The sequence below is a fragment of the Setaria viridis genome, chromosome 3, assembly GCF_005286985.2.
Source record: "Setaria viridis chromosome 3, Setaria_viridis_v4.0, whole genome shotgun sequence".
Taxonomy (NCBI): Eukaryota; Viridiplantae; Streptophyta; class Magnoliopsida; order Poales; family Poaceae; genus Setaria; species Setaria viridis.
This window is the reverse complement of record NC_048265.2, coordinates 24,786,487-24,800,222: the sequence shown is the minus strand read 5'-3', so window position 1 is coordinate 24,800,222 and position 13,736 is coordinate 24,786,487. Positions and strand designations below refer to the sequence as shown.

The following is a 13,736-nucleotide window of genomic DNA, read 5'->3' as shown; positions in this document are numbered from 1 at the left end:
GGATCCGCGAAGTGGATGGTTAGTGGCCCCTGTTTAGACCCCAGTATATCAGTGGATGGACCCAGGGAATGCTGTTTAGAGATAGACGTGGGTGGGCATGGGTCTCATAGGTCAATACTGCCTAGGTACAAGGTATGGCCTGACCGAACGTATGGATGTGTACACCTCTGCGTAGAGTTTTGATCTATCGATAGCCGAGGCTCTCGGTTATGAGCCCACTTTGTTAAAGCTCCCATGATTAGTCTTTAGGTTGGAATTAGTGTTTTGAAACTGTCAGATGAAGGTCGTGGCCCGGATTCCAGAATTAAAACCTAGGGACTGATAGGGGAGGTAGTTTCCCCCTCTAGGACCACAACTTTCAATCTTATAATATAATAGTAACTTTCTTAGAGAGTCTTTACAAAAGTCACCTTTTAAATTCACCTTGCATGTGTGAGATGCTTTAGGCATAGGTTTTGCCCCTCAACCATACTCCTTGACCACCTTCCATAATGCATATAATATACTAGTTGAGGTTGGGATTTGCTGAGTACCAACTATAAGTGTACTCAACCTTACTTTCATCATATAGGTCTCCATGTGTTGTAGACCATCTTTCTAGTGGATGGGCACCTACGCTTCAATTCGCTGCGCTAAGGTGAAAACATTTTCTTTTATTAAATTATACACATTTTATTGCTTAAAATACTGAATTGTGATGGTAACCGCCTACTGATCCAGGGACTAATACAGGTGACCAGCGGGACTCCCGAAGGGAGGTACCAGCAACTACAGCCCTGGGAGGTCATAGGCACGAAAAAGAAAGAAAAAGGAAATAAAATAGCTATACTCACCCGGTTGGATTGGGACATCAATGCGGATAACCACTCAACTCAAAAATGCCAAGTCCGACCGGTTGGATTGGGACATCAACACGGTCGCACCACTCCACTCAAACAGCGGTAGCAGAGCACACATCACTCGATGCGCAACAAGGCACCCCTCGACAGTCTCACACTCATGTAGTTGCCAAACCAGCAGGCGTGACTGCGCGTCGATAGGGAACCGAAAGAAGCAGACCGCACCGCACTGAGAAGGCCACCACCATGTGAGACCCTTCGACAGAGTGAAACCATCAGATCCGGACCTCTCGTAGGCTGCCTCGCAGTCGCCACCACGAAAACACAACACACGGGGGCTCGCCACATTCGTCGTTGGACTCCACCTCGCTCTCGTCGCCTTGAAGATACACCGTGCGCGGGGACCTCGCCACGTCCACCATAGTACTTCATGTCATAGATCTGTTTCTTTAGTTGCCGCCAGAATGTTAAGCAATGTTGCCCCGCTTCCCAACGTCTCCATCAAACAGCCAAACCGCCACTGTAGGTCGACTTCGCTTCATTGCTCAACCCGCGCACATAGCATCCGCCGCCATGCTAGCAAGCCAAAGAAGTTGCTTGTACCATCTTCCGATGATGCACCACACCAGAGTAGCCTAGCAAAGCTTCAAAGCTGAGCAACCCACCGCAGTCCGCTGCAAGCCTAGTCGTCTCATGATGTCATTGCTGCAAGCATCGTCCACTGACGCAATCCCACGCCGCACTGACAGCTGCCAAGCAATGCCAGCCGCCACGGTCCACTTCAAGCAGCCAACCTGACAAACATGCGGCAACCCCTAGCCACCACCACAACAACATCCCTCCACGTGAGCTCGACAACCCCTATCAAGCTTGACATCCTGCGCCACGCCATCTTGCCATGCCACAAGCCCGACGCGGTGGAACTGCCTCCATCGGCCACAACCTCCCATGACCATCGCCGTCACCAGTATTGCCAGAAGCTGACTTGGGTCCCTATAAACGATGCCTCCAAGAAGGGCACGACACCAATGGTACCGCCATCGCTTGTCCAGAACTGAACAGGGTTTGCACCCAGAGAACCCCGTGCAGCAGGAATAGAGCTCCAACATGACGAACCCAACGGGTAGAACGACGCCAAACGTCGTCGTAGCCATCGCTAGCAGCAAGAATGTCGGTAAGGGCTTTCGCTTGGAGCATCACTTCCCTAGCCGTTGCACGCCCTCAGCCCAGCAGTACCAAGACCACAGCCATGGAAAAACCCACCCGGGGCCGTGTCGCCGCTGTGCCTTCTCACGCGCGCGCCGCACTGCTACGCCTCCTTGCTTCGCACCGTCGTGCCTCCTCATCTGCTGCCACTGCATGCCCGCACCCCGTGCTTGCCACCCAGATGCGCCACCGACCTCAGATCTCGCTGCAGGCTCCGCCCCCACGTGCGGCATGCATGGTGTAGCTGCCGTCGAGACCTCATGCAGTCTCAGCATCGCGCCACCGTGCCCTCGCCGTCAGGTCATCTCGCCACTATGCCCTCGCCGCTGGGTCATCGTGCCACTGTGCTCTCGCCGCCGGGTCGTCACTCCTCTGTCGGGACGGTGCGCCGCCTCACCTCTGAGGCATGGCCATTCCTCGCGCTGCGCCAGGCCCCTGCTGCGCTGCCTCCGTGCACCTTGCCAAGCCCCTGCAGCGCAGCCACCTCACGCGTGCATCTGGGTCGCCGCCGCATGTAGTGTTGCCCCACATAGGGCTACTGCTCGCCCTCCACTGGACCGTCACCGCGCTGCCACCTCGCAGCCACGCGTCCCTCTTGCACAGCACCGACCGCCATTGCGCGACCTCCTCACGCCAATCTACGCCACATCGCGGTCGTTCCTGAGCCGCTGCCACATCGCGGCCGTCCCTGAGCCGCCGCTGCTGTAGTAGAGGTGAGCCGCGCCGCTCACGGCCCAAGCTTCCCCTAGCCGCATTGCTCGCCCCGGCGCGCACCATCTCCACACGGTCGGAGCCCCCTCCTCGCCCTCGCAGCTGCCGCTCGAGCAGGAGGAGGGGCCACCCACCCCAGCCGCTGTCGTAGCCGCCGCTTGGCCCAGCCGGCAGATCCTGCCTCCCCATGTGCGGAACCGGTCGCCTCCCATGTGGATTTGGCCGCCGGCCGTGCCCACCTCGCCGAAGCCCACCATGCTGGCCATCTCCGGGGAGGAAGAGCGAGAGAGAGAGGGGAAAAGGTAGGAAGAGGGTAGGATGGCCTCGCCGCTGCCCTCCTCACTGCGTGCTGGGTTTTCAGTAGGCAACTCCGGCGGCGACAGAGGCAGGGAGCAAGGCCGGCGGGGGCTGAGATGGGCGGAGGGGCCGGGGAGCCGCCCGTGTCACCCAGCTTAGGGGAACGTGCGGGTGTAGCTGGTCAAATATCTGCTCTTGGATGACGAACTTCACTGCGTGCTAAAACAATTTGTCACAGTTATATTTATTTGCAAAACTGATCTTCTTGCATGTAGAGCTCAATGTAAACTTAGTATTGGGATTAACAACTTCAAGAACATAAATGAAAAAGCAGATAATCCACTCTCCAATTAAAAAATATATATGTAATAAAGAGGAACTAATTCAGTTTGGTCACCTGGCCTGCCTGTAGTTTCGATCCAATGATTAGTGTGACGCCTGTCGGTGGTAGCTAGCTCTCACACGATCTGCATGTGTTGTTCTTATCCTGTCGAACCAGATTCCAGGTTAGGTTTGGTTTTGATCCAAAATAATGGTTAGGTTTGATTGATCCAAAACCTTCAATTCATTTACAGATCGAGTAAAAAGAAAATCTTTCCATGACGAGAATAATGGGCATTTGTATATGGTTTAGTGTTGTCGCGTGAGAGACACCGTCCCATTCGGATTTAGGAGATTCGGGGACAGTTGTTTGTCTGAGAAGGAAGCTGGACTTGCTGGTCGATCTCTCTTCCATGTTTTGACTAATTTAATCACCCCATGCGTGCATGTGATCCCTTGGTCGCATGCACATGCATGCTAACTGCTGTGCCCTACTACATACATAAGTGTAACGTAATTTGACTGTTACTCACTCCATCCCAAATTACTATTTATTCTGGCTTTTCTAAATACATCATTTTTACTATTTGTATCTAGATATAGTATATATATAGATGCATATCAAAATGTGTATGTAGAAAAGCTAAAATGAATAGTTATTTGGGCCGGAGGGAGTATTATTACTCATTTAGAATTAATACGTGTATCTATCGGTAAACTAGAGTAAACGTTATTCTCTCTCTCTCCATCTCCATTTCAGAAACTATATGATATCTAGCTATATAATATGCACTTATGTGGTAAAAAGAGAGTGGATCGGAGCGAACTGATGAGAGACTAGTAATTTGCTTGTCAATGTCTTATTTTTTTTTGTACTTGATATTCCCTCCGGTCACAAGTACTTCGACATTTTTAACGGCCGGACTCTTCTGTATCACGTATGTAACTATAACGACAAATTAAATGCATGCTCTCGTAGCTTCTATGAACTGAGAAATAGACATGCTGTCACGCGCCAACAATGCATGATGTGATGATGCATTGGTAGCATCAATGATGATCTACAGCTGATTCTCCGATTGATCACGAACACAGCACAAGAACATGAAACAAATTAGAGAGAAATCAGGATTAAAATGTCGAAGAGAGGAGGAGGAAACAAGAAGTCACAGATTAACTACCTACTAGCTAATAATTAACCTAAGCTAGCCCTACAAGAAAATTAAGCGAACCACGCACTGAAGCAACGGGCTGCGTGCACATGCAAAGTTGACTTATAAGTGTGTTGGCTACGTCCACAGGGATTCCCGCTTGAGGGGCTCCCCCATGGCGCCCACCGACGCGGCGCCGCCGTAGCCGATCAGGTGCGGCGGGATGGCTCCGGCGCCGGCGCCGGCGTTCTGCATCAGGAACGCATCCACGTCCTCGGGGGCCACCATCGACGCCTGGTGCTGCTGCATCGCCGCCATCGTCACGTGGTGGTCGCCGGCGCCGCCGGCAGCGACCAGCGACGACGGGGGTACCACGTCGACGTCATCGGGGCCGCCGCCGTCGCGGCGCTGCTGCATCTGGATGCAGAGGATCTCGGCCTGCGCGACGGCGAGCTGCATCTGCAGCTGCGACACCTGGTTCTGCAGGAAGGAGATGGCCCCCACGCAGCCGTACACCGGGTCCCGCATCCGCGCGTTCGCCTCGTACACCAGGCTGCTCACCGCGTCGCCGCGCTGCTGCACGGGGAGCTCCTGATCCATGGCACATGCATTCCATGGCGATCGTCGTCAGCCGCTAAGCATTCACACTCGCAAGGTAACAGTAATGATAATGTGTACCTGGAGCATCTTGGAGACGTTGCTGGCGCCGAAGACCTTGTGGACGATGGCGAACTTGTGGGGGTCGTCGGCGGGGAAGAAGGGCGCGAAGATGCAGTCCTTGGTGCACCGCCGCCGCAGCAGCTTGCACGACGCGCACGGCGACCCGCCGCCCATGTAGGTATATCTACTACTAGCAATGCCTATAGCCGGCGGCGACGACGATGACCGGATCAGGAAATGGAAGAAGGCTGCACTGGATATAGTGTGGCTACAACTCTTTGATGATGAGCTTTTGAGCTCGATGAGTTTAGCAGCAAGGCCGGAGCGAGTAGCAAGGAGATCGAGAGCAAAGCAATGGCGACAGGGGCGAGAGTGTGAACGAGCGATATTTATAAGCAGCGACATGGCCACACGGCAGCTGGTAAAAAACAAAGAGTAGGTAGGGAGATTAGTCGACGACGACGACGCATGTGTCCTAGTAGCAGTAGCCACTGTTCAGACAGACAGGGGTAATTACTCGCTGTATGTTGGTTAGCCTCTCAAGAGATGCCCTGCTCTTGGCCATGCATGCATGTGTGGAGGTTAAACAATAAGCAGATTGAATCTGGGAAGATTATTAGGGTAAAAAGCTAGGTTAACTTTTTCAAAAGCCAAGCTAGCTAGACGATGGCGCATGATTTGTCAGCCGTGTATGTACGTACGTACTGACCGCTGCACGACAAGGGATTAATTAAGGCGGCGACACAGGTGACATGGTTCCATTGGGCAGAGAAGCATCAAAGTCGCCGTTGTTCAGACAGACACACCACAGGAATCTCACTTGCAAGCTCGATCAAACAGCCATTTAATTCGTGTCAGATTGGTTTGCATACGGGCATGTGATGCCATGGCTGGATTGACGACTGGTGCTGCGTGGCACAAGATATCGAATACTTACGTGCATAGAGGCACGCTGCTGATGAGAGATCAAAAGGAATCGACGAAAAGTGTCTCCATTCAAGCAAGTGCACGGGTTGGTATGTAATTTTTTTTAATAAAGGAAATAATTTCCGGCCTAAGACAGCATATAGATGGTCAAACGGACGGTCCGGGCACAGTTTAGCCCGAATCGTTTAGGCCTGGCACGGTACAGCCCGGGTAATAACCGTGCCCGCCCATGGGCTGAAGTAGCGGCTCAGGCCCGGCACCAAGGGCTCTTAGCCGTGCCGGGCTGAGCCGGTGGCCCGTTGGGCCTGTGAAGGCACATTGTGCCCATGCTAGCTCGGCTCAGCTATAAAAAAATCATTCACCAAATTATATTTTCAAAGGCAAAAATTTAGAGGTATTGTACATACAAACACATATACATATTTATTCAGAGGCACTGTACATACAAACACATATGCAAAGTACAACTAAACATGCCTCCATCATGCCCTAACAAGCTGGCCGTTAATAAGGCCAGGCCGGGCTGGCCCACGGGCTGACACAGCGGCCCAGGCCCGGCACTAAGGACAGGCCGGGCTAGCACGGGCACAGCTAAAATTGTGCCGGGCCGAGCTGGTACCGGGCCAAATTTTCGGGCAGTGGGCCGGCCCACGGGCCTGGTGCCTTATGGCCATTTATAACCGCACACCGCCAAGTTCTTACATCATTCTCAGCCTAGTAGTTGAAAACAAAAAATAGGAAAACGAGTACACATAGAGCATGAAAAATTCAAAAGTAAAGTATATTATTACTTCTCCACCCATTCTTGGCGAATATATCCAAAGCGACGATCTCTAGTGCTTTGCTTGCTGAACATATGATCTCTCTTGTGTCCTCATGCTACAACAGGGATCAAAATCGCAGCCAAATATGCTCCTCGAAAAATGACCTGCATACACGAATTGAAAAGTCTTTTTTCAAACACTAAATCATTACTTGTACACAAAATAACCCACATAAGAGCTGCCACCCCCACAAAGATTAAAGTTTTATCTTTTTTTTTTTGCAATGCCTATTAACTAATTTCCAAGCATATGTCTTATTGATCTAGGTGGGGTTAACCGAGTAGCTATCTGAATAACTCTTCGAATGTCTTTAGCATGTTAGCAATTAAAAAAGAGATATTTGATTGTTTCATTACAATCACAAAAACAACACTATTAACTCCTAACCCAGTTAGTTAAATTATCTTTTGTTAAAATGACATCTTGCTGAAGGTACCAAAGGAAAATATTTATCTTTAGAGAGCTTTCATTTGAATTTATTCTTCAACAGCACACCTTGGTTTATCAAATACGGGTTGGTCTATAAATGTAAATTAAAAAATATATATGGATTAAGATTACTCGTCTTACAACGTGCACTACAAGGGAATGGACCTTTCGTCCACTCCCTTAGTACTGGTTATATTTCGATCTGACCGGATCAAAATTTAGGATCCCCAGAGGCCCTTTAGTACCGGGTGGGGGCTCCACCCGGTACTAAAGGCTTTAGTACTAGGTGGGAGGTCCACCCGGTACTAATCTCTCGTGCCCCCCCCCCCTCGCGCGCCCTGCTCGTGCCTTATCCGCTACCGCTAGCTCCTCTCTACCTTAGACACTTCTCCTCTCTACCTCCCCTCTCCTCTTCCTCTCCTTCCTCACACTTCCTCTCCTCGATCTGCCTCCCCTCCTCTCCCACCTCCGCTCGCCTCTCACCGGCGGTGAGGAGCGGCGGCGAGGCGAGGTGAGGTGGTGGTGGGGTGGAGCGGTGGGGCGCGGTGAGGTGGCGGCGGGGTGGAGGCGGATGCGGGGCTGGGTGGAGGTGGTGGCAGCGGGCGGAGGCGGGGGCGGCAGGCGGAGGCGGATGCGGGGTGGGGCCGGGCAGATGCGGGGGCGGCGGGTGGAGGTGAGGTCCGGCGGGCTTAGGCAGGGGTGGAGGGGTGAGCGGGGGGGGGGGGGTCTCGGGCCGGGGGGTGCGGGCGGGGATTTGGTTTTTTTAATTTTTTAATACATTTAGTACCGGTTATTTCAACCAGTACTAAAGGATCCCATCTAATATCGGATTGTCAGTACCGGTTGCACAATCGGTACTAGAGGGAGTTCCGACCGGTACTAATGTCCATTTCCTAGTAGTGGTGCGTGCACACTGAGAAGAGACGATCGAGCTACCCAGATGCGATCGTGGACTTGAAGCAAAGAATCAATCGAGCTGTGTGGAGTTTACTCCTCCCGTCGCGTTAATCCATGCAAAGAGGCGAGCTAGGGGTCCCGTTGTCCGTTGTATCGTCGTCGCTGGGCGTAGAAACACTGGTGCTGTGCCTCATTGCGTGCCTCAGTTTGCTGCTGTGGCAAGGATCCTCCACAATTCCCGTCTACCGAGGCCATGTTTTTCCTGATCTTCTGTGTGCCTCAAATCTACAATTCTACATGCCCATCCCCTCTCGATTACCTGAAACAGATCCATTTGGGGTTCTCCTTTGGCTGTTGAGTTTTAATAGTAGAATATATTTCAAGTTGTATGCAGAGTTGGAGTAATATAATTATTGAACTTAACTTTGTGAAAAATAGGTAAAAGTAAATAGTATACTCGACAAGAAGGAAAGTGGGTTTTAGTTATATAACGCCATGTAATTACTTTAGACAGAAGTACACTGGTTCTCAGTTTGCAAGAAAGAGCATCAACCAGTACAACTGATCTCAGAACCGCATTAATGCGTCAAATAATTTTTGCAGAGATTGCAAGTTGAAGCAACACCTGCAACTAGATTCGTTTGCTCAACTAGTTTACAGAGCCCATCATGTGCACTGCACGAGATGAAGCATCGATGCATAGAAAATCAGATCGACTTGGGACCTAACCAGAGCAAATATATGTTGTCGACACATTACCATGTAGCTGTATGTAGTATATATACACTGCACTAGCTTTGTCTCTGGCGCCATTAATTACAATTTGGAAGGGTCTAACGCACCAAGGTCAGATCTCAGTTTGTTGGATTGAGTTGATTAAGACTAAGCTTAGGGAGTAGAGCAGACACATAGACCATGTCCATCCATTTCATGTCTTGGTGAGTATACATGCTTTCTGAATTGATGGCGTTTTCTTTGTTCAGCTTAGTTAACTCCTACTCCTAGGTAATCTTTGTAACAGCAAGAGTTCCATGATTTCATCACATTCATAGCACAAGAAAGTTGCACATGCATAGTTCAAAAAGAAAGTTGGTCATGAACATATGGTTTATTAAGTTTCAGCTAGTGTGCCACTGTTTAACTCTTGCTTATAATGCCATGCATGCATTAAGGTGAAATTTTAAAAGTAACCCTTTGCATGGGAGTAGTAACAAAAATTGCTTTCCATGGTGTGCTGCTCACGTCGCCATGCATGCAATTTGACCAAGGCCTGACACGATTCCTTGGCGCCATTTCTTTACGCAAACTTCGAGCAGATAGTGAGAGGAAGAGTCCAAACACAATAATTACCGAGCTTTGCATGGACGAGAGGATCGGAGCAAGCTAAGGGTGGTGGTGGTGGTGTGTTCTTGTTCTTGTTGGAAAACGGACGGTGCCGATCGAGAACCCCTAGCTGTAGTAGCAAACCTAACCCTAGAAATCGAACAGGGCGATCGAGATATGTAGATCGAGGAAGAAGGCTCGACGTGAATGTTTGTTTGGGAGACATTCACGTGGGCACTACGTCTCCTCATCTCTTCCCCCGATTAATATTTTGCATTTTAATCCGTGGCAAAATTCCGAATAATAATATAGTCATAGGACACGTAGGTCCACCTTGAGTGGACTATATAGATGCGTGCAAGATTTGTTTAAGTTCTAGCTAGTTGTCCAACAGTAGAAATGTTATGGCGTCCGTTAGCTAGTTCTTCTTCTTCTGTTCCAAATGTGTGTTATCAATATTTACTCTCCTTTTTCCTCATCAACATTATGATTGAAGGTATATGCTCAATATTTGTTGCAAATTATATATGCTAACCAGCGCGTTTTGAATTCCATTTTACATTTTTTTTGTTCGCATGACTGCGAGAAATAATTCATAAGACATGGACAAAAGAAAATGTGAATCAAGACTAACATGCAATGCTTGCAACAAAGTTCATGAAAATTTTGTAAATTTGGTACCTGCTGCTGATAGGTTACGATCATGATTGTGGCTCTTTTGATTCTGGTTTGCATTTAGGGGTGTGATTCTTTGCAGAACTAGTACACTTAAGTTGACTGAACTGATATTATTAACTTTGACATGACCTCTCCATTGACAAAGTTAAATGTCGGACAAGAGAACTGAAGTACTATATATTCCTATATTATGAAAGCTTTTAATTTGTGTGACCCGTATTGATACACATAGTCTTGTTTTTATTTTAAAAAACATATATAGTCTTGGTTATTTAGTTTCTTGGTCATCATTTTGAATTTCCAACAGGCGGCTACAATGTAATGCTGGACATATTTTTGGTTTCATAAAAATATATAGTATTGAAAACAGGGGACCTAATACCTGTTTTAAGCACGTTAAAAGTTAAAAGATCATGTATATAATTGTGTCTAAAGCATACGCCTGAATCTGGTTACTTAACACTAAGCCTTTAGCTAGCCTTTGTAATTTTGTGTAACATTATGGAAAGCCAATGCAAGGACCTTTATTTGTGTTTCAACCATTCTGAGTATTACTCGAGTACACAATATAATGCATTTAAACCATTTATTACATTTGTGAGCTTTCATCGTCAAGTGATTTCAACCGTTGGGCCTTAAATTGCACTCGATTTAAATGGATATAAATGTAGCCGTGTTTCTCTCTCAATCAATTTTATTTTATTTTCACCCGTATAAAATTAAGTTTCTATCACTTGTTCGCAAAGATTCAGTTTAGGGGTTGATTGGCTAGGACCAGTAGTGGTACTGATCAACATATGCTGAACCCTAAAAATATTGGCAGCATATGTAGGAGTAAACTATTGTTTGGACAGAATGCAAGCTAGCGAAGCTGTCCCACATAGGGTTTCGATGAACAACTCATCCATCGAAGAAGAACAGACAGAATCAAATGGTCGGAGCCTCTTAATTGCGCCCTGACACGCCGGACCCCAAGCACTGCCATGGATTCCGTAGAAAACAAAACATGTTTTTCTATGCGTTAAGTTGCTAGGTCGCTAGATGTACACATACAGAGTCCCCAGCACGAACTCGCCTCGCTGGTTCTGCGCAATTGCAAGCGCTGCTCAGGGCACAACGAAGAGAGAGAAGTTAAAAGAGACAAAGCACACCGAATCGAATAGAACAGACATCTTTCACTCGTTGACTGCATCCTCCAATGCTGAGTTTAATGAGATGCTCAAACCTTGAGATTCCCTCTCTGACTGTACCTATAAACCGTAACGACCAGAGATTTTCAATGCCTCAAGTTTAGTGTGAACAGTATGCATTTGCAATGCATCCCCAACTTATTAATGGGTGACAAATTATATTATCTCCATCTGTTTTTAATATCCGTATTAGTATTTTGAAAGTCTCTAGAGGTATATTATGATCATCTCGTAGAATATACGATCAACTGCTACAGATTCAATGTCATATCAACAAATCTTTAAAATATGAATATATTTATATGAATTTTTATGTATACATTTTGACTAATTGTTGGTCAAAATTTATGAAGTCTGACTTTGTGAAATTTTAATACTTCTAGCAACATATAACATTTACCCCAAAATATAAGATAAGAAAAACGAGCGCATGTAGTCTAAGATTAGCAAGGGGGTACTCATGCATGGACAAATACAGGAAATAAACATTGTGAAGTTAGAAATGAAACTACCTTAAGAGATGTAGCACCAAAATTGGAATCGATTTTCCGATTTGAAGGAATATTGGGGGAATTTTTACAAAACTCCAAGAATGGAGCAGCCCACAACAACGACCACCGGGCCTAATTCGTATAAAAACTTGGCCTAGTTCCTCTAAAGGAACTTGGCCCAGCTTCATCCAGGCCATAGTCGTGCCCATTTATTACGCTGCGGGTCACTGGGCCAGCAGCACCACTCCAAATGCTCAGTGTCTTTTTTTCTCTATATATTTTACGACAAGTAAACCATGGCACATCTGGCTCATGAAAAAAAGGTTCTAGCATGCTCCGCTATCTGGCTTCGCCCTATTTTAAATACAATATATGGCATTTAGAAATTACTATACCAAAAATGGAATAGAAATGGTACAAAATATTTGTTATGGTCCTTTTTTTCTTGATAAGGTTTGTTATGGTCCTTGTTCCTCTGCTGCCAAATCACAAAGCAAGTGTGTTTGATAGGTTCAGGTACAATTTGAGGAAGATTAGATGGACTAGGATTTTAGCAGCAACTAGAGGCAGGTAGCAGGAGGGGCACATGGAGTCTGCTCTAGTGCTCTTGCCCTTTCAGGCTTCCACAGCCCCGGCTCATGACAAGCATAGCATCCAAAACATGATCAGCGTGTACCACCCCCCACCCACCCACACACACACACCCACAATGACATAAAAAACAAAAATATCAGCACATACGGGGAAGTGAGGCAAATTTAGATTTTAGCAGTGTCATACTCCAGGAGTACTTGTGGTAGTACGTAGAAATGTATCTGCAGTAAAAACTAAAGGCAAACAAATATTAAAAAAATGTATTCTGCAGTAAGAACTAAAAGCATAAAAAAAATAAACGTCGCCCACCGTGGGGCTCGAACCCACGACCACAAGGTTAAGAGCCTTGCGCTCTACCAACTGAGCTAGACGGGCTTCGGATGGTGGCAGTTTACAAAAGTTCTAAATATCTGATTTGTTTGTAGTGTTCTTGTTTGAGAAAGTGCTGTTGTTCCTATGTAGCCTTCTCTCAACCTAAAGCAAAGCATATTTATTGGAATGGTAGATCTGCGTCTATTTCAACAGTAAGAAATGTATTTCACAAGGAGTACTAATTCTCTGGGGACTTTCCTTGGAATTGTATTCTTAATTAGATGCCACAATTATTGGGGTATACTGAAGTTAAGTTCATCATGTGTTTGATTTCATAATTTGAATAAACAAAGATGTAAGCTTACAGAAGTTGCTCCTCAATTTTCCAGGCTTCTGTCTTCTTTTTTTTTGTGTAGATTGCATTGGAGGATTTTCATACAACTTTGCTGTCTAATACTCTAATGCCTTCATGTACCGATCTTGTCCGGAGTTAAAATTTCATACAGCCAGAAACCTACGATGTAGGAACCACAGAACATGTATCATTTGCATTACTTTCGCATCAACTAGCAACAAAATATAACAGGCTTCTGATCTCTTATACGGTGCAGTCATGTTGACTTCAGAGCGACTTTGGGCTGAATTTGTGCAAAATGGCCTCTTCCGTCGAGAATCGACTGGAGCAATTGGCCTGGACATGCTCCTACAGAACAGATCAGACGTGCCATCGTTGTCGTGGGGTCATATCGTCTGGGAGAGCTTTCCTGCTGTCACCAAAAATTATCCCAGGTGCCCATTCGTTTGTTGTCTTGTACCATGCACCTGACGGCACCTGCATCAAGGAGAGCCTGCACTTTTCGTGTGGTCTCTCGCTTCTGCGCGCGTG

General features: G+C 47.3%; 1 protein-coding gene and 1 non-coding gene across 2 annotated transcripts; both read right to left on the bottom strand.

Annotated features, from left to right (window-relative positions):
* Positions 1-4,364: 4,364 nt before the first annotated feature.
* On the bottom strand, positions 4,365-5,590 carry LOC117850489 (uncharacterized). Its single transcript, XM_034732314.2, has 2 exons — positions 5,204-5,590; positions 4,365-5,116 (listed from the first exon to the last, which is right to left on the bottom strand). Exons 1-2 carry the CDS (start codon positions 5,588-5,590, stop codon positions 4,664-4,666), a joined length of 840 nt encoding a protein of 279 aa, XP_034588205.2. The 3' UTR covers positions 4,365-4,663.
* A 7,250-nt stretch (positions 5,591-12,840) lies between these two features.
* Positions 12,841-12,913, bottom strand: TRNAK-CUU (transfer RNA lysine (anticodon CUU)). Its single transcript has one exon. It is a non-coding gene; the product is annotated as a tRNA-Lys (tRNA).
* Positions 12,914-13,736: the final 823 nt, after the last annotated feature.